The 24,543-nt window shown below is 50.8% G+C and overlaps 1 protein-coding gene and 1 pseudogene across 4 annotated transcripts in view; one reads left to right on the forward strand and one right to left on the reverse strand.

Moving 5' to 3' along the window:
* The window catches only part of RGS12 (regulator of G protein signaling 12), a 163,118-nt gene that overhangs the window by 76,026 nt on the left and 62,549 nt on the right, over positions 1-24,543 (forward strand). For all 4 annotated transcript variants that reach the window (XM_037829305.1, XM_037829306.1, XM_037829307.1 and 1 more), the window contains exon 4: positions 5,822-5,843. In XM_037829305.1, coding sequence (XP_037685233.1) covers positions 5,822-5,843 — 22 coding nt within the window. The remainder of the gene's footprint in view (positions 1-5,821; positions 5,844-24,543) is intronic.
* On the reverse strand, positions 17,588-18,572 carry LOC119529182 (annotated as a pseudogene).

The following is a 24,543-nucleotide window of genomic DNA, read 5'->3' on the forward strand; positions in this document are numbered from 1 at the left end:
GCCGCCCACTCGGGCTGGGCCGACCCTGCGCAGTGCGGGGAAACACCTCCCCCGGCCTCCCACCCCTCCACCTCCGCCTCATGCCCACCAGCCTCCTGTCTGTGGACGGCCGCATCCTGGGTCCCTCAGGGTGCACTCGAGGTGGTGGCCGGTCCAGCTGGGGCTCTGGGCCTCAGTTTGGAAAAGGCAGGATGGGGTGAGCAGCCCAGGCCGTGCAGCCCCCTCCCCACCCCGCCCCCCACCCTCACTGGGCCTGGGCACTGGGTGGAGTGAGGGGTGGCGCCAGGACCAGTGATGGCTGCGGCCGGGAGGTCTGGGTGAGGGGTGTGGCCTGGGAGAGCTGGGAGAGGGGCTGCAGGGCACGGGCCTTGGGAGCATGAGGGCGGGCGCTCCAGGGTCGGGCAGCTAGGGCTGCAGTGTCCTGGTCGTTCCTGGAGACCCTCGGGCTGCAGAGGACGGGAGCTGCAATCCGGCACGTCCACCAGGAGGGCAGCCGGGAGCCAGGGCCTGAAGGGGCACCTCCCACAATGTGTGCATCTCCTCACTCGCCGTTGCTGGCACGGCTGGGGGGTGGGAGGCCACAGGCAAGGGGGCCAGTGTGCAGGTGAGGCTGCAGGTGAGGCTGCAGGTGAGGCTGCAGGTGAGAGCCAGAGCAGAGCCAGTGCTGCTCCCAGCCCAGAGGTGGAGCTCTCCCACATGGACACGTGCACACACACATGCTCACACATACACGTGTGCACACACACTTAGACATGCACTCACTTCACAGACGCGTGCCACATCACACACCCTGACACACACGCACACGCACTCACACCGCGCAGCTCCGAGACAGGGTTCGGGCCCCGCTCGTGCCCTCCTGACTGAGGTGCACTGGACGTTTTCTTAACTTTGTTATTCTCTTCCAGATTGTTTCACCAAAAATTAACTGCTGGTCGCAAGCCCCCAGGCTGAGGGGGCTGTTCCTAGCAGACCGCGGCTTGCGTTTGCCGTGCCCGGTGCTGGTGGGCAGCACAGGGCCTGGGGGAGTGTGGCAGGCGGGGGCCAGGGCCAGGGCGCTGACGGGCGCTTGCAGACCCCACCCCTTAGGGTGCGTCCTTTGGGGACCACAGCTCCCGGGGGTCCCCGCTGTGTCCTGGGGCCCACAGGGAACTGCCTCAACAGGGACATCATCGTGTTTTAAAAAAAGAGTAAAGTAAATATGTAGTTGGTGCAAATTGGACTGTTAAATTTTAAGGTTTTCCATCATTTGGGTTATTTATCTTTCTTCTTGTCATATTCCAAACAGTACATTTGGGTAACTTTCATGCTTGTGGTCTCTTATGGAGGAATCGTGATTATTTTGTATTTTTTATGTCCAAGGGAGCAAATTTTGTCTGTGGCTCAAAATTGAAACATTATATTACTGTATTTTAGTGTATACGAAAATAATTTGGAAATTATAATCCTTTTGTCTAGTGTTAAGGTTAGAGTCATCATATAATTCTCTTCATGGAAATCATCCAAAGCTTTCAAAATCATTAATTCAAAATAAAATATTCATACAAAGTGTGAAGTCCAGAACAATTTCCTGCCAAGGACAAATCCAAAGAAATTTCCCCATATCAAATTTAAGAGTTCAACTTTTTGAGGAATGAGGATTGTTTACACATATATTACATATCTAAAATGCTTCCTAAGTTTCTTTGAACAGAAATATTTTTACTTTAGTGTAAGTTCCAATCTTGGAGGCTCATTTTAGAAATTTCTAGAGCCGTTTAATTTTATAGTCTTCAGTGTTATGTAGGTTGAAATTGACAGCCCAGAAAAATGCTAACTTGTGAGGACCTTTTTCACTGCCAGCTTTGTTTCTGTGGCTGAACTTTTTTGGAAAGTATAACATGTAGACATGGGAGTTTGACAAGAATCCAAGAATAGGCTAATGAAAACAAGTTATTAACACACACATACACTGTATCAGCTATCAGAAGAAGTTACGAATGTTTAGTTTCAATTTATAAGATTTCTTATAGTGGTCACAGTTTGCCAAGAAATTTGGGCATGCCTAACTGTAAGTCACGTTGGGCTGCGGTACATTCGCTTATCGTTTGTGGCGAGGTGTTTTGGGAATTCTCCAGGGTAGTTCTGAATCCTTCCTTGCTGTCTTGGATGGTTCCTCCACTCTGTCAGTGCACACTCCACAGATGCACACCGAGCTGGGCCGCCTGCATCCCCCAGGTCCCCAGCCTCAGGCAGGTCAGCCCCGCACCCCCTCACCGTGCACCCCGACACCAAATGGTTGCCGCCAGGAAACACGGGACACCCCGCTCCTTCGATCCTTCCCTGGCGGCTGGAGCCAGGGCCCGTGCTGCTCCTCTGCCCTCTCGCCCGTGCCCCCCAGCCTTAGATGAAGTCTCCGTGAGGACGGGCCCCCACCTGGCTTCCACCCTTCTCCAGAGGCCGAGGGGCCCCGGGAGGACGAGCGGCTGGGCCCGCGGGACCCCACACAGAGAACGGACATTAGGATGTGACTTACAGTGGGCCTACACTGCAGGAATGGATCAGGCTTCAGAACCTGCTTTTCTGGGGTCTTTGCAGCTCCAAACCGCCACGCCTCCCGTCTCCTAGGGTTCTGATTAGACGTACATTATTTCTGGTCTTCTGTTCTCTGTCCCTTGGTCTCCACTTCTGATTTTCTGTGTCTGTGTCTCTGTGCTGCAGACAGTGTGACTCTTTCAGCTTTGTCTTCTTATTCCTAAATTCTCTCATCAGGCATCTAATCTGTTTAACCTCTTTATTGAATCTTTAATTTCAACAATTGTATTTTTATTGCCAAACATGCTATATGGCTGTTTTTCAAGTCTACCTGGCAATTTAAATAGTCTCCTATTACTTGCTTGTTTTTATTGCAACTTTTTTAATGATTTTGTAGTTATTGGACATTCCGTGTTAGATTTTTCCAATAGCCAAGATTTTGTTAATTCTTCCTTCTGCCGACTCCCTTGCTCTTGGTGGGTTTTTGATGATTTTTGTTTGTGAACTTACATTGGGGTGGGCTCACTCTTAGGAGCTCCTGAGGGCCTCAGCTGGGACGCTTCTGCCCCAAAGGATCTGGGTTTGCTGCTGCCTGGAGTCAGGGCTTCTCTGGCCCAGGAGCCGTGGCTGCCTCCGGGGAACTTGGCTTGGCCCTGTCTCTGATCTGGGGACCCCCACCACGTCCGGGCTTGGCCTCTGCATTGCAGGGTGACTGCAGATCCCCTCCCCTCCTCTCTGCCCTTCCTCCCTCTCCCCTCCCCTTCCTCTGCCTCCCCTCCCCCCTCCCCCTCCCCCTCCCTTACTTTTTGCAGACCAGCTGTATATTAAAAAACATGTTTGTCTCTGTACTTCCTTTGCCATTTTTCTGTAAATCTAAATCTGTTCTAAACAACAAACGGCACGTTTGTGGGATGGTAACTGTGCCCTGGGTGTCGTCTTGCTGTGTCGAGAGGCCTCCCCGGGGTGGCAGCCCCTCAACCGGCACCCTCCCTGGGCAGCTGACCCGGCCCCCACCCCTCGCCCCCGCAGCCTCTCTGCCCGCTCACTCCCAACGGCCCCTTCTTCTTCACTCTCTTCTTGGCCTATGGCGGGCATCCCTCTCTCTCCTGCTGCCTGAGTTTCGGTTAATTTTGGGGTGTAAATGCTATGTGCATAGAGAGTTTCTATGCGCTTTGCTCAATCTGCTCCATGTTGAGGATTTGGTTTTAATGATTGTAGCATGATGTGAACCACCTCCTTCATCTTTACAAAGGTTACACTTATGATTTATTTTCAGAAATTATTGCTGACAGTATTTCTGATTTTGTGTATGGCTTTGCAGATTTTCTTATAACCTCAAGGGAATAATTTGCCTTGATACTGTTTAGATTTACATGATCATAGATGACATTGTGAGCATGGAGGAGAGCGACGGCTTCCCAAGCTGTCAGCAGCCCCCTCAGCCTCCCGCACGCTGAGCTGCGAGGGCGGGGCCTGGGGTTGTTGGCTCTCTGCCCTGTGACCTTCCTGTCCGCCAACTGGACATACAACTGCTTGTGTTGTCACTACTGAGAAGCGGATTGATGAGGTGGTGCCAGGATGCTCTGAAACTGGAGTTATATTTCTGAACCTGGGACCCACGATGGCTTGAAACAGAGGCAAAGCTCTGTTCTAAATCCGCTGGGGGCTGGCTTCCCAGGGGGTGCATGGTGGGCTCCCCTAGTCCTGCAGGTGGAGGTCACACGAGGTAAGGTTGAGGGCCCTACTGTACACCAAGTCTGCTTGAAGAGCAAGGGGGTCAGGCCAGGAGGCAGGATTTGGGGGGCTCTGGAACTGGGGGACAGGACCATCTGACAGCAAGTACCATATAGCCGCGGACTTGTGCATGTCCACGTTCTTAAACCCCCACTGGTGGGGCCATGAGGTGGCTCTGTCTTGGGAAAGGGGGACTTAAACCAGAAGCCCTGGCTCCTTTCCTCTGGGGAGCTGTTTGGATGGCTTTGGGGGGTCTACCCCTCGGCATCTGCCAGCATGTAGAGAGGCCTCGGGGTGCGGCCGTAAGCTGAAGGGGCACTGCTCTGATTTGAGGTGATTGTGTTTCCCAGCTCTCTTCTTGTTTGCCTTCTTCCTGCCACCTGTGCCTGTGGCAAAGCCTTCTTCAGGTCCCCCCGCCTGGTCTCACCTGTGAGCTCCAGAGAGAGGACAGGTGTGCGAGCCCTTTGTCAGGCCCAGGCCCAAGGGGTCCAAGCAAGGAGAGGGTCCCCAGGAGGCCTCCAGGAAAGGAGCCTTGGCCTGGTGAGGGGACTCCCTGTGCTCGGGGAGGAGGCAGGTTTCTTTTTATTGCGGGGGCTGCCGTCCCCTTACCTCCTGGCCCTGCCGTGTACTGAGGCTTTAAAAGGTAGCACAGGTGCTAGTAAACACCTGTCTGTCCAGTGTGGTGGCAATTTGTCCTTGCAGCGCTCTCGTTCTGCTCCTAAGCCCACTCCCTGGACCTTGGCCTGTCCCAGGATTGGGGACATCCCAAGAGGGTCACATGTGGACACTGGCCGCTGACACACTGCACCCGGAACCCCCAGCCCCCTCCTTGCCCCGCCCCGGTGGGAGGGGCCTTTTCCCTGTCCGTGGCCCTGGCTGTCCCCCACACCTGCCGTGGGTGTCTCCTCTGAGCTCACCTCTACCTTCCTGACATCCTGGGGGCCACGTCCTCCCAAGCCCTCCCCGGTGCTTCTCGGATCCCAGAAGTCACTCGGTCCAGGACCCCGGTCAACCCGCTGTCCCCTCCTCGGGGTCAGTGCCCTGCACCCCTGGACCAGTCCACCCTCCCCAGTGCCTTCAGACAGCTGCTGCCGTCCACCAACTGCTGCCCTCTCCCAAGCGTCCTCCTTGGAAGTGGCCTGGCGGGTGGTCCCGGTTGGGGGTCTCTGCTGCCTACCAGCTGGGCCCTCTTGGGGAGGGTCTCAGCTCCCTGAGCCCCAGGTTCTGCCTCTGTGAAATGGGGGTGACAGCAGTAAACCTGGCTCCCCCGGGTGTGAGTGTGTGGGGAGGGGAGGGGGATGGTGAGGGCCTGGGAGGGGGCGTGGGGGAGGGGGAGGGGCGCTGGGAGGGGCGTGGGTGCCGCGGTGGGGTCGCAGCCCCCTCCTGCGGGGCCGGGGCGGGCCGGGGCGGGCCGGGGCGGGGCTCGGGGCAGGTGGGGCGGCCCTGCGCTCACCGGCCTGGCCCCGCCCGTGCTCACCTGGGGAGCCTTCCAGCCTGGCCGAGCAGGGACGCGCCTTCTCCGGGCTCTGCCATGAGGCCTCGTTAACCCATGTCTCTCTCTCTTTTCTTGCAGTCTGCCACCGTGTCCGACGGAGGTGAGTCTCGACCCCCGACGGCCCCTTTCCTCTTGGCGGCAGCGTTCCCAGGGGACCCGGGCTGGGCCAGCTCACTGGAGGGGACGGCGCGGCCCGAGCCCCGGGCGCCTCCCCCTGTCCTCCTGTCCCCCTGTCCCCCTGTCCTCTTGTCCCCCTGTCCCCCTGTCCCCGGGCGGCCGCGGCGCTGGCCTGGGGGTGCTCACCCTAGAAGGGCACCGACGCGGCGCCAGCACCAGACGCCTCTGCGGCTCTGTGACGGGGCGTGGCTGCTCCAGCTCCCACCTGGGCTTACCTGGGCTTGGCGAGCCCGGGCGTGTCCCTGCGCCCCGCTGCTGTAAAACCAGCTTCTGAAGCAGCCGGCGAGGAGTGACTTCAGAGTTCCTGCTCATTTGAGCAATTCTGGAAATTTGGATGAGCCTTTCAGTTGTTAAATGTCCTTTTCTCAGGGAAGGCAGAGCAGGTGAATTGATTTGTTGAGAATCGGAGGTGAATCAAAACTTCTTGCCTTTAATGAGCTGATGAGCTGAATTCTTTTCATGGGCCTGATCCAGAAGGGAAACAACAGAGGTATCTGATTTCACCTTGGAGTCCTCCGATGCACTCCTTACTTCAGCTGTGGGATTTTTTTAAACTAGGAAAGTGTTGCTTCTAGGTTCTTTGTTTCTATACTCACAAGACTTTTATGTGTCTTTAACTGGTTTTTCTGTCTATGAGAGCTGAGTTATACAATTTGTCAAACGGCCCCATTTAGCACTTTTTTTTTTTTCATTTAATATCTGGACGATGAAAGCAGGGGATGCTGGAACGGGGCAGGTGGCGGGCAGCCCCCTCATGGTTGCAGAGGAACTGAGTGTAGCTTCTTGGAACTTTCTGTAGTCCCACACCTGCTGACGCTGGTCGCTGGCCTCAGAAGGGGCTGTTTTTAAGTGGAGGGGGACACTTAGAGACCCCCTCCAGGATGGGAGGCCACGGTTCATCGTCTGCCCACGGCGGGGGGGCCAGGAGAGATGCTTCTCCAGTTACACGCTGCTCCCACAAGAACGCACAGATCCCCAAGTCTGTATGCTTCGGGTTTATTTCTTTAAATAAAGGGAATTATGTTACCTACTTTATATACAATACTGATCATGTCATCTAATCAGTCTTAATCTGGGAGTGGGAAAAATGTTCCTTTTTGAAAAGAAATAGGACCTGTAACGAAATCCAGGTAGAAGCCAGTGGTTTGTATAATACTCTCTTCATGCTTACCATTTCTTCTGTGCTCTAACTGATCTTTTCTGGCAGAAGCCACTCATTTTGGCAGGAAATTGGTGAATTTGAGAGACTTATTTAGTATATTCATGTAACCATGAATATTAATAATGTATTCATCTCTAAAATGTTTTTAACTGTCAGCAATAGATGGAGGAACTCCAGGGGCTTCCTCGTATGGGTCATTCTGTGACTTTTTAAAAGCCAAACGTCCCAAGTGTGGGCACTCCTGACAGCCCCACCCACCCCTTGAGTGTCCTTTCTGGAAGAAGTGGTGTCTTGCTGGGGGCAGTGGATTTCCCTCCCCTGTGGGGGTTTCCCGCCCCCCCCGGGTTCCCCTTCTCTGTCTCCACTTCAGACCCTGGTGCCAGCGGGGCTGCCCCCTCCTCTCAAGGGGAAGGAGGGAGGGAAAAGAGAGGCTGGCTATTTCACGGGCACCCCCTGAAATTCAGGAACTGCGCCAGGCAGCTCACATGTGTTTTACTTATTCACATTTCTAGGCTTTTTATTACTTTTCTGTCTTGAATGTCTTTTCTGATTATGAGCCTAAAACGAGTTAAGAAATTTGCATCTTCATTCTAAGAGGTGCGTATTATTTTCTGCTGTTTTTTACAGGGAAGGCACTGAAGCAGCGGAGGGTAAACAGCTCAAGGTTGTGTAGATACTAGATACTAAGTTCAGTATGTGGGGTCCCGGCCCAGCTGTCTGCCTGCCCCAGAGCCCAGGGCAGGGCGGCTGCTGGCCACTGATGCTACACCCCCCACCCACCCCCGCTCCCTGCTCTCTTATCCTTCTAGCCCCGTCTTACTCAAGAACCCCAGCTTCTGCCCTGGCCCCACATTCCTGGCCCCACCCCAACTCTTCTGGCCTCCCCACTTGCCCCGTGAGGGCTGGAGCTCCCGCTGCCTCTGACCAAAGGAGGAGGACTTCCCTGCCTGTCCCCCATGGCAGCGGCCAGGAGCTTGGCTGAGAGCATCCAGCTGGAAACTCTGAAAGTGTTTCCACACCGAGATGGTTTTATATTCTTGGTGAGGCCCTGTGGCGCTCTCAGGACCGTATTCAGGGTTGCCGAGGGTGGCCTGGGAACTCAGCGCCATCCTGTGTCTGTGGGAAAATTGTGTTCCGAGCTCTGAGCAATGGCTTAGAAGCCAAGCTGGGGTAGCAGCCTGTCCACACTTTGGGGGCTGACCCTACCTAGCTGTCCAGTCACATTCTAGTGGCTAATAATTCACTCATATTTTGTGTCCACTCAGCCACATCACTGAGATAATTTGGACTCTAACCTCTTTGGTCCGCGTCACGTATTATCCATTCGTTGTATATACTCCCATTGTGTGGTTTTGTGGCTTTCTTTTCATGGCGGTTGGGCGGTGCTATTTCTGATTGTTTGTCAACTTGAAGCATAGTTTTTCAGTTTCTCAGAATGAGAGCGGCCTGAGCGGCTGCTCTCCATGGCCAGAGATGATCATGTGCAAGAAGGATGAGAGGTTTGTCACTGGGGAGAGTTCTGGGGAGACTGGCTCTGGCTCAGGTAAAGGAGGAACCTTCTAGCAGTTACAGAGAGGCTGAAAACTGTCACACTCTGCTTGTGGGAAACTATCCACATGGCTGTTTACACGGAAGCCTGAGGTTGGCCTGGAAAGGGATTATAGCATCAGTTGGGGAGGTGACTTTCCAGTCGTTGATGGAAGAAAGAACCTTCCGTTTCTCTGCTTCTGGGGTTTCGCACAGTGCTGCTTCATTGTAATACAAGCTTATTCCCACATGTTACTTCTTTGTGTTTTCACTCTACCAAGCAGCTTTGCCAGAACCTTCCACCCCAATGCAGACACCCTCGAAGGGTGGACTGCTTTTTGCCAGTCTTCTGAAGTTGAGAAATTAAGATTATCAACAAGAAGGGTTCCTGGAACGTTCCACATGTACGTGCTATCTTGGTCTGGGATCGCGGACCAGTGAAAGAGAGGGCTCTGGCTTTGGGGGGATCTCGCACTTAGATGTGACACCTCCAGCTTGGCTGCTTCATAAACGCCCCAAATTTAACTCGGGTTTCCCCTCCAAGCATGCTCGTCCCCCAGTCTTCTGTAAAGGCCCTTGTGAAGCCACACTTGCAGCTCCAACCCTTGCACCCCAAAACTGAGCTCAGTCTGCGCCTTTCTGCCTCCCCACTGGCTCCACCCCCTCCTGCTGGTCCTGCCCCTTTCTGCCAGGCCCACCCCCTGCTGGCCCCGCCCACAGCCTGTCAGTTCCTCCCACAGCTCTGGTGGTCCCGCCCCCTCCTGCCAGCCCTGCCTCTTTCTGCCAGGCCCACCCCTGCTGGCCCCGCCCACAGCCTGTCAGTTCCTCCCACAGCTCTGGTGGCCCCGCCCCCTCCTGCCAGCCCTGCCTCTTTCTGCCAGGCCCACCCCTGCTGGCCCCACCCACAGCCTGTCAGTTCCTCCCACAGCTCTGGTGGTCCCGCCCCCTCCTGCCAGCCCTGCCTCTTTCTGCCAGGCCCACCCCTGCTGGCCCCGCCCACAGCCTGTCAGTTCCTCCCACAGTTCTGGTAGCCCCGCCCCCTCCTGTCAGTCCTGCCCCTTCTTTGGGCTCCGCCCACAGCCTGCCCTGCCTCTACCTGCCTGAACCTGCCCTTTTGCGGAATAGTCCCCGCTCAGCCGCAACAGTGATCTGCTCAGAGCTTTCGGTAGTGTTCTGTGTCCCTCAGAACCAGTCAGATGCTCTCTGGAACCTGGTAGTCTTCCCACTTGGTTTCCAGGGGGCCCTCAGGTGGGTGGTAGCACACGCTGTTCCCGCTGCCCACCCTTGTCCTGTGTCCTTGTACTTCCAACACTATTTTCAGCTGTCCTGGGTTCAGTTATCCACTGTGTCACTGGACTTTGTCTGCCAGCCCCCTAGGCTAGAAAGGGGTCTCCATGTGGGCTAGAAAGGGGCTTCCGTGTTTGCAATGGCTGGTGCTTCTAGAAAGGGCCTCCAGCAGGCAGTGGCTGGTGCTTCTAGGGTGTCCCCTTGTGGGCAATGGCTGGTGCTTCTAGAAAGGGCCTCCAGTAGGCAGTGGCTGGTGCTTCCCGTGTAGCCCTGTCCCCAGCACAGCGCCTAGCCAGCTGAGAAATATTTGTTGACCGGATGATTGCATTATGGCATTTATGATATGTGGGAGACATCAGCCAGAGCAGAGAGTGAGACTTGGGTTAAAAAGATTTTCAAAGGTTTTTCTTTTTACTAATGAAACCCCCTCAAAGAACAATCGAAGTTAGCAGAATCCCATTAAACAAAATGCAAAAGCTGGAATGTCCTGGTTGAAGGTGAGGGTGGGTGGGGACTGAGCTGCGGCCTCCCACAGTCCTGCTGAGGGACCGCAGGGTGTCCCAGGGACCCAGGGTTCCGAAGAACTGGGCTTGGGCAAACCCGAGCCTGGAGATGGTGCTGGGCAGAAACGCAATGTGTGCCCGACCCTCTCCTACAGGGGGGCTCCAGGCTGCCCAGGTCTGTGTGGTGCGTGCGGGCCAGTCCTGCTCCTGAACGGGAAGCCGTGTGACCTGGATCCCCACTGGCCAGTGGGAGGGACGTCCCACAGCCCTGGGTGGTGCCCGGGCCTGGGCTCTTGACCTCCGTCTGCCACATGCTGGTGTGGGGGGGGCTCCCCCAGAAGTGTCTGGTGGGGGGTCCACGTGCTGAGCTTCTCTTGAAGACGTGGCCTCTTGATGTGTTCACAGATACTTCCTGGCAGTAAACCAGAGACTCATCCTATGGAGAGAGAAATTCTGGTTATTTTTATAGGTCCCAAAGCATGGTGATCTTTGCATCAGAATCTCTGGGGCTGGAGTACAAGTTGTGCCCCCCACCCCAAGCTCGCAGTCAGGGTTCTGCATTTTACCTCCATCCCAGGGGCTGCTTCTGCTTCCAGCGTTGGGGCCAGGGCTGGCCTGGGCTGTACCTCCCTCCCAGGGCGACATGTGACCTGTCCAGCCAGGGCTTCACGCGCCTTTGTCCAGAAGCTCCTCTCACTAATTCTCATGCAGCAGAGACGGAGAGTTTTGAAGTAGATTACAAACCCTTTACCATAAACTAATAAGTAGCAATTCCTAATATTTCTGATTATTGTTTTAATTCAGAAACTGGGGCCTTTTTGAAATAAATACTATATGAGATAAAAGATGCATATCCTTTAATTCTTGTTTGTTTTCTGAATGGATCTCTCCTTTATAAAATTTCATTAGTACGCCTTATTTTTTAGAGCAGTTTTAGGTTAACAGAAAAACTGATCAGCAAGTACTGAGCGCTCTCGTATGGCCCCCCTTCCCCGGCACGGTGTCCCCGAGGAGTGACATGTTGCATTAGTGCGGCGCCTGAGTTACAGTTGAACCGGTGTCCGTGTGTTAGTTCCATTAGGGTCCGCACTTGGTGTTATACGGTTCTGGGAGTTCTGACGAATGCATGATGTCATGTTCTCACCGTCACAGTATCCCTCTGAGTGGTTCCCTGCTCCTGAAAGCCCTCTGCGCTCCACCTGTTCATCCCTTGTTCCCCCGAACTCCTGGCCACCTCTGATTTTTATTCTAAAAACATATATACAACTTAACATCCCCCCCCTTAGCCACATTCAGATTTGTAAGTCAGTGGTGTTAATGACACTCACGACACTCGCGATGTGCGTCTGTCAGCATCACCCGGCACCACAGCCGGTCCATTGCCGCCAGCAGAGGCTGGTACCAGTTAAGCTTTAACTCCCACTGATTCTTGAGCCCTCGCCAGCCCCTGGTAACGTGTTCTGGATTCCGACTCTACGGTTTGCTTATTCCGATTGTTTCTTATCAGTGAGATCATATAGTACGTGTCCTTTTGGGTCTGGCTTATTTCAGTCAACACGATGCCTTCAAGGTCTCTCCGTGTTGGAGCACGTATCAGCAGCTCACTCCTGTCTCACCACGTTTTATTTATCCTTTCATCTGTCGGGCACCTGGGCTCCTCCGTCTCTTGGGAATTGGGAATAATGCCACTTTGAACATGCGTGTGCAAATACTTGTTTGAGCCCTGCTTTCGGTGCTTTTGGGTCTATACCTGGTAGGAGGACTGCCGGGTCCTGTGGGATTCTGCGCTTAGCTTCCCGAGGACCCGCCGCACCATCTGGCACAGCAGCCGCGCCGTTTCACATTCCCACCAGCCGCGAGTGAGTGTCCTGTTTCTCTGCATCTTCTGCAGCGCTCGTTATTTTCCGTTTTTAAAATAGTAGCCATTCTAGTGGGTGTGAAATGGTATCTCATTGTAGTTTCACCTTTTATTTCCCTAATGAGTAATGAGGTTGAGCAACTTTTCAAGTGTTCATTGACCATTTTTATATTTTCTCTGGAGAAATATCTATTCAAGTCTTTTGCCCAGTTTTAAACTGGGTTGTCTTTCGGTTGTTGAGTTGGAGGATTTCTTTACATATTCTGGATATTAAACCCTTTGGATATGTGGTTCCCAAATATTTCCCCCTATTCTGTAGGTTGTCTTTTTACTCTCATGGTAAGGTCCTTTGATGCAAAATGGTTTTTAATTTTGTTGCGGTCCCTTTTATTTATTTTTAGTTTTGCTTATCCTGCTTCTTTGTTTTTTATAGGGTTTTTGTAGTTTTGGTTCTTATATTTAGATTTTTGATTCATTTTGAGTTAATTTGTGTGTCCTTTGTGAGATAGGGGTCCACCTCCATTCTTTTGCATATGAATACCCAGTTTTCGCAGCACGTTTTGTTGAAGAGACTATTGAGTGGACTTGGCCCGCTGGTCCAAAATCAATTGGTCATAAATTTGAGGGTTTATTTCCAAACTCTCCATTTGATTCCATTGGTCTCTGTGTCTGTCCTTGTTCTAGTTCCATGCTGTTTTGATTACTGTAGCTTTGTAATAAGTTTCAAAATCGGGAAGCATGAGTTCTCCAACTTTTTCTTCTTTTTCAAGATGTTTTTGGCTATTTGGGGTCCCTTATCCACCCATGTAAATTTGATGATTGGTATTTCCATTTTTGAAAAGAAAGCTGCTGGAATTTTTATTAAGATCGTGTTAAATCTGTAAATCATTTTGGGTAGACTTGACATCCTAACATTATTTGGTCTTCCCATCCACAAACATGGAATGTATAGCAATTTATTTATGTTTTCTTTATGTTCTTTCAGCAATGTTTTGTATTTTTCTGTGTACAAGACCTTCATATCTTTGATGAAATATTTTCCTGTTAAATATTTTGAAGTTAAATATTTTCTTTCACATGTTATGATTTATGGATTTTTTTTTCCTGATTTCCTCTTCAGATTGTCCATTCCTAATATACAGAAACACCACTGATTTTTGTGTGTTGACTTGTACCCTACCCCTTTGCTGGCTTCTTCTATTAGTTCTGGTAGGTTTTTGTGGATTTCTCAGGATTTTCTCTATATGGAATTGTTTCTGTTTGCTAATGCTGCTGTTATGCAAAATACCAGAAGTGGATTGGCTTTTATAAAGGGGGTTTATTTGGCTACAGATTTACAGTCCTAAGTGTCCAAACTATAAGGCATCAGCAAGGTGACACCTTCACTGAAGAGCGGCCGATGGTGTCCAGAACACCTCTGTCAGCTGGGAAGGCACGTGGCTGGCGACTGCTTGTCTTTTGCTCCCACATGGTATTTCAAAATGGCTTTTTCCAGAATATCTCTGGAATTCTGTCTTCACTTAGCTTCTCCAAACGTCCTTCTGTCTGTACCCCCAAGCGTCTCCAAGCATCAGCAAGCATCTGGGTCTTGGTTTAGCATATCCCAGGGTGTTTTCATCTCTCTGCTTTCTGTGTGAGCTCCCTTTAAAGGTACTCCAGTTATTTTATTAGGACCCACCCTGAAAGGGCTGGGTCCATATCTCCATGAAGATCATTTAATCAAAGGTCTAGCCCACAGTTGATTGAGTCACATCTCCATGGAAACACTCAATCAAAAGATTAATGTCTGCCCTCGCAAGATTGCATTAGGGAGACATAATATATCCACACCAGCACAAGGATCATGTCATATGCAAGCAGGGAAAATTCTATTCTTCTTTCCCAATTTGGATGCCTTTTATTTCTTTTTCTTGCCTTATTGCTCCAGCTAGAACTTCCAGAGCAATGTTGGATAACAGTGGTTATGGTGGGCACCCTTGTCTTGTTTCAGGTCTTTGAGGGAAAGCTTTCAGTCCTTCACAATTGAGTATGACGTTAGCTCTGGGTTTTTCATATATGCTCTTTGTCATGTTGAGAAGGTGTCCTATGCCTAGTTTTATAGGTGTTTTTATCAAAAGGAGTGTTGGATTTTGTCATATCTTTTCTGCATCAATTGAGATGATCATGTGATTTTTTCCTTTGTTTTGTTAATGTGGTGTATGCAACTGATTGATTTTCTTGTGTTGAACCCCCCTTGCATACCTGGGATAAATCTCACTTGATCATGGTGTGTAATTCTTTTCAAGTGTTGTTGGATTCAGTTTACTAGTATTTTGTTGAGGATTTTTATGTATGCTCAAAGGGTGTGTGATTTTCTTCCTTCTGATATCTTTATCTGGCTTTGGAATTTTTGCTAGTGTTTGAGCAGGATTAGAAGTCAATTTTCTTTTACTGTTTGGTGAAATTCACCAGTGAGGACATCTGGTCCTGAGCTTTTCTTTGTTCGGATTTATACTACTACTAATAATAATAACAACAACAACAACAACAACAATAATAATAACAACAACAGCAACAACAACTTTACTTGTTACTTTACTTGTTATTGGTCAGTTAAGATCTTCTGTGTCCTCTTCAGGAAGTGTAAGTGGTTTGTGTGCTTCTAGGGATTTGTCCCCTTCTTTTTGATCTTCTAATTTGTTGGCATACAATTGTTCCTAATATCATCCTATAGCCCTTTTTATTTCTGTGGGGTTGGTAGTAATAAACCCTTTTCATTTTTTATTTTTTTTATATATTTTCTCATCCTTTTTTTTCTTAGTCTAGCTGAAGATTTATCAATTTATTTTCTCAAAAAATCAACTTTTGAGTTCATTGCTTCGCTTTATTGTTTTCTTCTTTTAAATTCTCTATTTCATTTATTTCCACTCTAATCTTGATTATTTCCTTCCTTCTGCTCACTTTTGGTTTAGCTTGATATTCTTTCTATAAATCTTCCAGTTTTGAGGTTAGGTCTTTTTTAATATAAGCATTTAGAGCTATACATTTCTCTCTCACCACTGCCTTTTCCGCAGCCCATAAATTTTGATATGTTGTCCCTTGAAATATTTCCTCATTTCCCTTCTGATTTCTTCTTTTACCCATTGGTTGTTTAATAGTGTTATTTAATTTCCACATATTTGTGAATTTTCCAGTTTTCCCACTGTGTATTAATCTCTAGCTTCATTCTGTTATGGTCAGAGAAGATACATTGTATGATTTCAAATATTTTCAAATTTATTGATCTTGTTTTGTTTCTAACATATGGTCTATCCTGTAAAATGACCCGTGTGCGCTAGAGAAGAGTGTGTACTGTTCTATTGTTGGGGAGCACGTTCTATATAAGTTCGTTGGTCTAGTTGATTTACAAATATTATTCAGGTTTTCTATTTCCTTATTGATCTACTGTGTCAATGTTCTATCCATTATCGAAAGTGGTGTAATGATGTCTCCTATATTGATATAGAAGCATCTATCTATCCCTTCAGTTCTGTCAATATCTTTATGTATGTTGGGGCTCTGTCTTTAGGTGCATATATATTTATAACTGTTGTATCTTGTTGAATTGACCCCTTTATTGCTGTATGATGGTCTTCTTTGTCCTTCATAACAGTTGTTGACTTCAAGTCTATTCTATCTTATACTAGTCTAGCTAGGACTCAACTAACTTGTATCTTTGAATTTAAGGGAAATCTCTTTTAAACAGCATGTAGTTAGGCTATGCTTTTTTATGCATTCTGCCAATCTCTGCCTTTCAGCTGGAGAGTTTAATTCATGTACCTTTAAAGAAAGTAACTACTTCTACCAGTTTGCTCTTTGGCCTTTGTAAGTCTTACACCCTTTCTGCCCCTCAGTTCTACCATTGCTGCCTCTTTTCATATTTGGTTCTGTAGTATACCAATTTGAATCATGTCCCATTTATTTCTGTGTATATTTTTTAGATATTCTCTTTGTGGTTATCATAAGGCTTAATTTTATCACCCTAATTCTGTAACAATCATGTTTGACTTGATGCCAACTTAACCGCAGTAGCATGTGCAGTGTTCCTGTACCCCATGCATCTCCCTCCCTTTTTGTTGTACTTGCTATAAATTACATCTTTATTCATTGTATGTCAAAACCATAGATATATCATGACTTTTTATGCATTTGCATTTTAGTAGCTGTAAGAAGTAAAACAGGGGTTACATACCAAAAAATACAATATAGAATTACTGGCATTTATAATTACCCATATGGTTATCTTTGTTTCTTTATGCTTCCTTGCTCCCCTGTCCAGTGTCCTTTCCTTGCAGTCTGAGGAACTCCATTTAGTGTTGCCTGTCGGGCAGCTCTAGTGGTCGCAAGCTCCCTTGGCTTTCGTTTGTCTGGGAATTTGCTAAGCTCTCCCTAATTTTTTTTATTTTTTTTTATTTTGCCATTTTAATTCCTTTTGAATACAAGTCACTTTTTGCAGGCTAGGAAACAGAATCACACTAAGCCAGTTTAGTCCTCTAGTGCTCTAGACCCAGTCTTTCCATCTTCAGCAGAAGCCCATAATAGTACAAGGGACTAACAATGGGGTTGAAAAACTCAAAGTAACCACTTTTCTACATTTTTCATTAGGAAACAACCAAAATTCCAGTCCTTAAAAGCATGATATAAATATCTTGATTTACAAAAGGACAGAATGACCCAAATTATATGTGGCCACCCTTTTGGTAAACCGTATCAGAACTGCTCAAGGACTGGTGGAGAGGGAAAGCGTTTACGTTTTGAAAACCTGCTCTGAGGTTTTAAAATTTCCCGGCTGCTGTCAATAAGAAATTAAGTAAATATGCTACAGATGCACCCACATTAATATTTGATTTTACCAAGGTCTTTCTTGGAATACAAAGTTAAAGATAAGTGTAGGGGATAATAAATTACTTAGTAATAAGAAATTATACATACTGTGATTTTCCATTTGTCACAAGAACAATTTGAGAATGAGGACTATTTAAAAGAAACACTCAGCTCTAAAAAGGGTGGTGGTGGTAACACTTTCCACTACAGAATAACTTCCTGCGTCCCTGTACAGTTAGCACTGCTGTTCAAGTGGAAAAACTCATCAGGAGCTTTTGCCAGTGCCAGGAGATGGAAAATAAAGCATGCCCTAGTTAGCTAATTGTAAAGCTCAGTTAACATCTTTGGGATGGACCCATAAAATCTGGCCAGAGTTTTGTTAAACATCTGCACACTGCAGAATTCCTTAGCCCATCGCCAGTTTCTGCCCATCGTCTATAAGCTGGGCTCAGTCCCATCAGTGACTCTTCTGTGGGCTGAGATGGGTGCTAGTCATCAGTGTCTGGAATGTCATCACGGGAGTAACCCTGGTAGCCTTTGGATGTGCATTTGGTTAAAAACCCGGCAGGAACACCAGATGCCAGTGATCAGGACGGAAACGGCCCACTCTGCCCCCCCTTTGCTGATGTCTCCAGCCAGCAGGAGGGAGCCTATGATAATGAGAAAGCTGCCAATCAAAAACAGCACGATGGCAAGTGCAATGGCCTTATAAGACACTTAGGAGGGTGCGGTCGCAGTTGACTCGTCTGGGGGGGGGGTGGCGGCCGGTTGCTAAATCCTAGGCTCCCAGGCTTGCTCTGAGGGTACCGGCGGCGGGGGCTCTTTCCCGGAGGCGAAGGCGAGGCGGGGGACTTGGCCAGGTCCCCGGCGGGGGGGCGTGCAAGGTGTGGAGGGCGGCGAAAAAGAACAGGCAGGACACGGTTCTTTTAGGGTAATAGAAGAAAACTAAGAGAGCTTTATTAGGCGAGAGCACAAGCTTATATTGGGCGATTAGAGGGCGGGGTAGCTGTAGAGGTCGAAGGCTTGGATTGGTTCGGAGAGGGCGCGGAGGTTGATAGACAAGGGGCGGGAGTTGTTCTGGTAACTGCGCATGCGCACTGACGGTGGGGGGAGTTGCTCTGGCAATGGGGAGTGTCAGGGGCAAGATAAGGGGGTGGGGAAAAGGCGGTTCCCTCCGGCAAGCCTCCCCTAATGGTGGTATTTTGGGTGAGGAAATGGGGCCTGCCTCCGGCTCCACTTTCCCAGGCCCGGGGGGCTGTGGAGGGCGCTGTCGCCCGTGCCCACCACCCTCCCCAGGGGCTGATCAGGTCCCCCAGCCCAGGCCCGCCAAGTCGAAGCACGTGATCAGTATCCCGCAGGAGGGCTTTTCTTAAACTGAAGGTCAGTGTAGCCATCGTCGGTGCTGGAGAGCCTTGAGTATTTCACTTCACTCCTGGGGATTCCAGTAGCCAGGTTGGTACGAGACAGCATCATAACAAGCTGACACAGCTCCAGTCGGAGCGCTGTGCCAGGCCCCCACGCGGAGATCTCGCCCACGGTTGGCAGCCGAGGCCTCCGAGGCTGCATGGCACGCTCCACCTAACTGCCGTCCAGCCCATCCCCTCCCTAATTTTTGAAAGGCAGTCTCGCCAGATAAATTCTTAGTGGACAATTATTTTCTTTCAGCACCTTAAATATTTTGTCCCACTGCCTGCCTGCCTCCCTGGCTTCCGATGAGAAATGGCCCCGAGGCCCCCTGTGTATGACACGTTCCTTTAATCTTGCAGCTTCCAGAGTTCTCTTTGTCCTTGGCATTTGACAGTTTCACTGCTATTTGCCTGGGCATGTTTCTCTTCGAGTTTATCCTGTTTGAGGTTCATTGGGCTTCTTGAATGTACATATCTGTGTCTTTCGTTAATTGGGGGAGTTCACTGCCATTATTTCTTTGAGTTCATCTTCTACCCCTTTCTCTCTTTCTTCTCCTTTTGGGACTCCTGTAGCACATATGTGGGTGTGCTGGATGGTGTCCCACAGGTCTCTTAGGCTGTTTCCCCTTTTTTTCCCATTCTTTTTCATTTCTGTTCCTCGGCCTGAATCATTTCAATTGTCTTGTCTTTGAGTTCACTGATTCTTTCTTTGCCAGCTCCAACCTGCTATTGAAACCCTCTAGGAAATTTTTCATTCATTTTTATTGTCTTAAACTCCAGTATTTCTGTTTGGTCCTTTTTAAATTTTCTCTCTCTTCATTGAGAGTCTCATATTGTTCATTCATTGTTTTCCTGATATCCTTTTCCGTGTTTCCCTTTGTCTCTCTGAGCATTTTGAAGATCATTTTTTAAGAGTCTTTGTCCATTATGTCAAAAGTCAGCTCTTCTTCATTGATGATTTCTGGATTTTTATCTTCTTCCTTTGGATTGGCCATCACTTCCTGTTTCTTTGTTTGCCTTGTAATCTTTTGTTACACACTCTTCCTTTTAATATTTTAATATGCTAATTCTGGGAATTGTTCCTGAAGTTTGTATCCAGCTACTGACATGACCGAGATTTCCTTGAGGGCCAGGAGCTAACACAACCACCCAGTGCAAGCAATACCTTTCACAGCCTTTGCAAACTGGCTCTGCGTTGGCTCGTGGTCTCCCTCGGAGCTTAGCCCTTCTATCAAGAAGATTATCCTGATGCAGAAGTGAAATTCAGGGTCCTCCCTGTCTTTTTGGAGCCTGTGTCTTGTCCTGGGCTTATGCTTGCTTGTGTCCTTAGGAGATCCCCCCCTTACAGGATTCCTGATGTCTGCTGTCCAACCTGTGGAATGGGCCCCCTGCCTCTGGTCTAAGGTACATCTCAAAGCTGGTGATCCTGTGCCCCTGGCCGCTTTTACTTGTTTCTTGCGTGCTTTAGCCGGCCACAAGCTGCCTCTGCCTGAGGGCAAGTTCTGGGAGGGTGAGTCGTAGACAAGCATCCCGGTTTGGTCTTTCAGGCTGGCACCTGACAGACTAGCGCTGACACAGAGGCACCCGCTATGCGCGTGGGGGTGACTCTGCTCCCTCTGGAACGGGGCCCACGATGGGCTGCAGGACGGCTCCACTCCATGCTGGGGAGGGGCAGGGGGGCAGCCAGTGCACCATGAGCCTCTCCTACCATTTTTAAAGCTCTGTTTTCTTGATTTGCTACTTACCCAATTACTGTAGTCCTTTAACTGTTTTCTGGAATTTTGAGGAAGTTGGATTGGGCAGTATCTGCTAGTTGTTCAAAGATTCTGTGGGGAATGGGCACCCTGCGGCATCCTGTGCCGCCATCTTGGCCCTGGGTTTCCTCATCCGGTTGCTCTTGTTGAGGTTTGGCCCCACGTTCAGTGCCCGCCCCCGCCACACCCCCACCCCGCCCCACCACCCACGCCCCGGCGGCACACCCCTCCCCAACCATACACGCCCCGGAACCCCTCCCCACTCCTCCCACACCCCACCCCCCACCCAGCCCCATCACACCCCCTCCCCCCCTACCACGCCCCCGGCACGCCCTACCACGCCCCCGCACACCCTCCCCCCCCCACCACCCCTCCGCCCCCCAGCACACCACCTCCCACCCTCCCCCCCCCGCACACCCCCCCACCCTACCACGCCCCCCGCACACCCCTCCCCACCCCCCCCACCCTCCCCCCCACCCCTCCACGCCCCCAGCCCACCCCCTCCCCACCCTACCACGCCCCTGCCACCCCTACATGCCCCCGCTGCACCCCTCTCCCACCTATACCACACCCCGCCACGCCCATACCATGCCCCGCTGCCACCCCCTCCCCTACCCTCTACCAGCCCCGGCACACCCCTCACCACCTACACACCCCCAGCACCCACCTCCACCCTAACGCCCCCGGCACACCCCTCCCCACCCTACCACGCCCCCGGCACACCACCTCCCAACCCTACCACGCCCCCGGCACACCCCTCCCCACCCTACCACGCCCCCGGCACACCCCTCCCCACCCTACCACACCCCACCACGCCCTACCACGCCCCCCGCACACCCCCCCCCCACTCTACACACCCCCTCCCCCTCCCGTACTACCACACCCCCTCCCCACTCTACCACGCCCCACCACGCCCTACCACGCCCCCAGCACACCCCCTCCCTGCCCTACCACGCCCCCAGCACACCCACTCCCCACCCTACCACGCCCCACCACGCCCCCAGCAACCCCCTCCCCACCCTACCACGCCCCCAGCACACCCCTCCCCACCTGCCACGCCCCCACCACGCCCTACCACGCCCCCAGCACACCCCCTCCCCACCCTACCACGCCCCCAGCACACCCCCTCCCCACCCTGCCACGCCCCCACCACTATGTCCCCGCCACACCCCCACCCCACCCCACCACCCACGCCCCCGGCACACCCCTCCCCACCTGCCACACCCCCGCCACGCCCTACCATGCCCCCGCTGCACCCCCTCCCCACCCTACCACGCCCCCGGCACACCCCTCCCCACCCTACCACGCCCCCCGCCACGCCCCCGCCTGATTGGGCATTGGGAAGGGGAGTTGGTGGCCCGTCTTCACTTGCCTGTGTCACCTGTGCAGGCTGCTTTGTTTTAAAATAGAACTTTTATCCTGCAAGGAAAGAAGAAAACGACAGGCATCTCCGAGAGGCCAGACCATGGATTTTCAATCCTCACTTTAACTTGGTCGGCCGGGCGCTGGGTGATGCGCACGCTCTGGTCCAGCTGCCCCTCTCCAAGCCCAGCACAGCGCTCGGCTCCCCAGGGCTCGGACTCGCCTGGCCGGGAATGAGCACAGCTGCCCTCCTGGGGGCTGCCCACTTCAGGTGTCTGCCCCCTCTTAACCCCAACCGGACGGTGGCCGCGCTGTAAGATCAGCTGTGGTGGGAAACCCTCATCCCTGCTTCCAGGCTTGGGGCCCTCCCTCCTGAATCCAGTCCACAGCTCTAGGCCTGGCTCTGCCCTGGGCTCTCTTTCCATGCACCTTACATTTCATATTAAATTTTGGTTTTTAGAAGTGATTCTTATTATTTCAGGTGCTCTTCTTTAGCCTCCATCTGAGTATGCAAAAGGAAATTCAAATTACGAGGAAACTCATTGCTCCTTTTGGGTGTGCATTAGAGATTAATCTTCTGTACAGGTTCACACTCGTCACTGTTCCTTAACTGCTTTTACACCTGGGCTCATGTTTACCTGGCCAGGCAGTGAAAAGAGTCAGGTTCCGACTCCCAACTCCACAGCTGACCCACTGGCCTCCCTGGGCGAGTGGATTTCTCCTTCTCCGTCTGGGTCGGGCGTCTTCCCACCCATCGGACAGCAGCTGCTCGTTCTGCAGGGGCCGGTGAGGGTGCGAGGCCCCGAGTGCTCCCTTGGGGGGTGTCCTGATGAGGGGCTGCTGTTCTCGTTAGAGTGACGGGGGCTGGACTGCATTCCTCTTCAGAATATAAGGTACTAGAAGCATCGATGGTTTTGGCCAGTGTGTTTGCATTTTGTAAAATTCTGAAGGAGAAGAGGAAATGTAAAAACTCGAGACCATCCCTGGGTATTTATAGAGAATTATTTAGTGAATTCACATTTTCCTCATCAGAACAACAGAACAGCCTTGTTGCACATTTTTCAAAACCGTTTGCTGAATACCTGAAATGGAATGTTCATTTATTATTTACTGCGTGAGAGGGATTGTTTTAACCAAAGCCCAGTTATTTAGGTTTAATGCATTGCATTCTTTATGATTTGCTTTTGGGATTTAAAAATTATGCCCAGAATACCCTAGTACATTTATGGGGTATGAAGTACGAAGCATTTGAAGCACTGGGCAGACTGTAGTGTTAGTTTTTGGAAGCAGGGTTGCCTGGGGACTTGTGCCAGGAGGCCGTCCAGCGTACTTCTTCTCTTTAGTTCTTACAAGCTATGTGGAGAGATCTTTATTAGTAATGATTTACATTCTGAATCCAGCAGTTGTTCAAAAGTGATAAAACCAGTGCCTACGAACCTCCCTCCCAGAAGTGCCGCACGTTGACATTTGGGCGTGTTCGCTCCAGACCCCTTTTTTAAGAAGACTAAAGCGATGTGGCGGGACCAGAAGTCCCCTTCGCCTCCTCTGAATCTTCCCCGAGACCCAGCTTGGAGGGAGTTTAGAGGCTGATTCTTGGAAAACGTCCCTCCGCTGGCCTGGGAGCTGCCCGCTTGCGAGACCCGTCGCCACACTCGGGAGGTGAGCGTGCTCCCAAAAGCAAAGTTTCCCAGAATGATTAATCCTGTTTATACGTTCGATCCTTTTCACTTAAGGACTTTCAAAATGGTCTGAAAACGTTACTAGATTCCCTCTCAGCAGAATGCGTGTAACACTGCTGAAAGAAAGCGTTACAGAGATTGGGGTGAAAATCTGGTTGCCCAAAATAATTTAGGGAGAGGAGTAATTTAGACACAGCTCCCGAGGGTCGGAGGGAGGGCGGCTTTCTCGAGGCTCCCTCAGCGGCTTTGGCGTAAGCTGGAGGACCTGTGAAAAGGTGTCCCCTCTAGGAGGAGGGCCTTTCGGGGTCCGTCCTGAGTTTCCAGGACTTGATTGTGGTGGCTCAGGTTGGTTTTCTGTGGGCCCCATTGGGGTGTGTTGAGGTTCAGATATTTTTTCACCCCTCCTTGCATTTGGAACTTGGATTACAAGTCCCACAGACCACGGAGGCTTGTTCATTTTTAGTCTTTTCTCTCTGTTTGCTTCATTTTTCATAGTTTCCTCTGCTTTGTCGTTAAGTTCACTGATGTGTTCTTCACTATGCCCGTGGATTTTCATTTCAGAGGCTGTACTTTTTATCTCTAGCACTCCCTTTTCTTTCTTTCTTTAGTATCTTTCATTTTTCTCCTTGTTGTAGTCCCGGTTTCCTGTAAACTCTTGACTGTGTTTATTTATTCATTGTTTCAAAGTCCTTGTCTGCCGATTCCATCATCTCTGTCATATCTGGGTGTTTCCATTGACAGATTTTTCCTGGTTATGGATCACATTTTCTGTGTCTTCATGTGTCCAGCCATTAAGTTAAAAAATAAGCAAAAGTACCCGAGGCCAGCGATCACCTGTGGGTGCAGTGGCTGGAAGGGGGCATGAGGGGGTTCCTGTGTCATCTTCAGCTTCTTTTCTGCAGCACCAGGCTGTGCACTTGCACGTGCGTGTGTCACCAGCTGCTGAGTCATTGCCGTGAGCTACTCCCCTGGACAAACGTGTTAGTATGGATTTATCTGATACTGCAGATGACGCTGCCGGGCCTGCTTGCGCAGGCCTTTTGGTGCACATCGCGTGCGTTTCTGTTGTGATGTACCCAGGAGAGGGGTGCCTGGGCCGTGACCCCCACCCATCGTGGTGTGAGGGGTCTGGCTGCCCCCACCCAGTGCACCGCGTCGTCCGTCTTCACTGGCGCCGACAGCTGGCTGTCAGGGGTTGAGGTTTTGACTTGCAGCCTTACCATGACTAACAGATCAACCTTTT

The sequence above is a fragment of the Choloepus didactylus genome, chromosome 3, assembly GCF_015220235.1.
Source record: "Choloepus didactylus isolate mChoDid1 chromosome 3, mChoDid1.pri, whole genome shotgun sequence".
In the NCBI taxonomy this organism is placed as follows: Eukaryota; Metazoa; Chordata; class Mammalia; order Pilosa; family Megalonychidae; genus Choloepus; species Choloepus didactylus.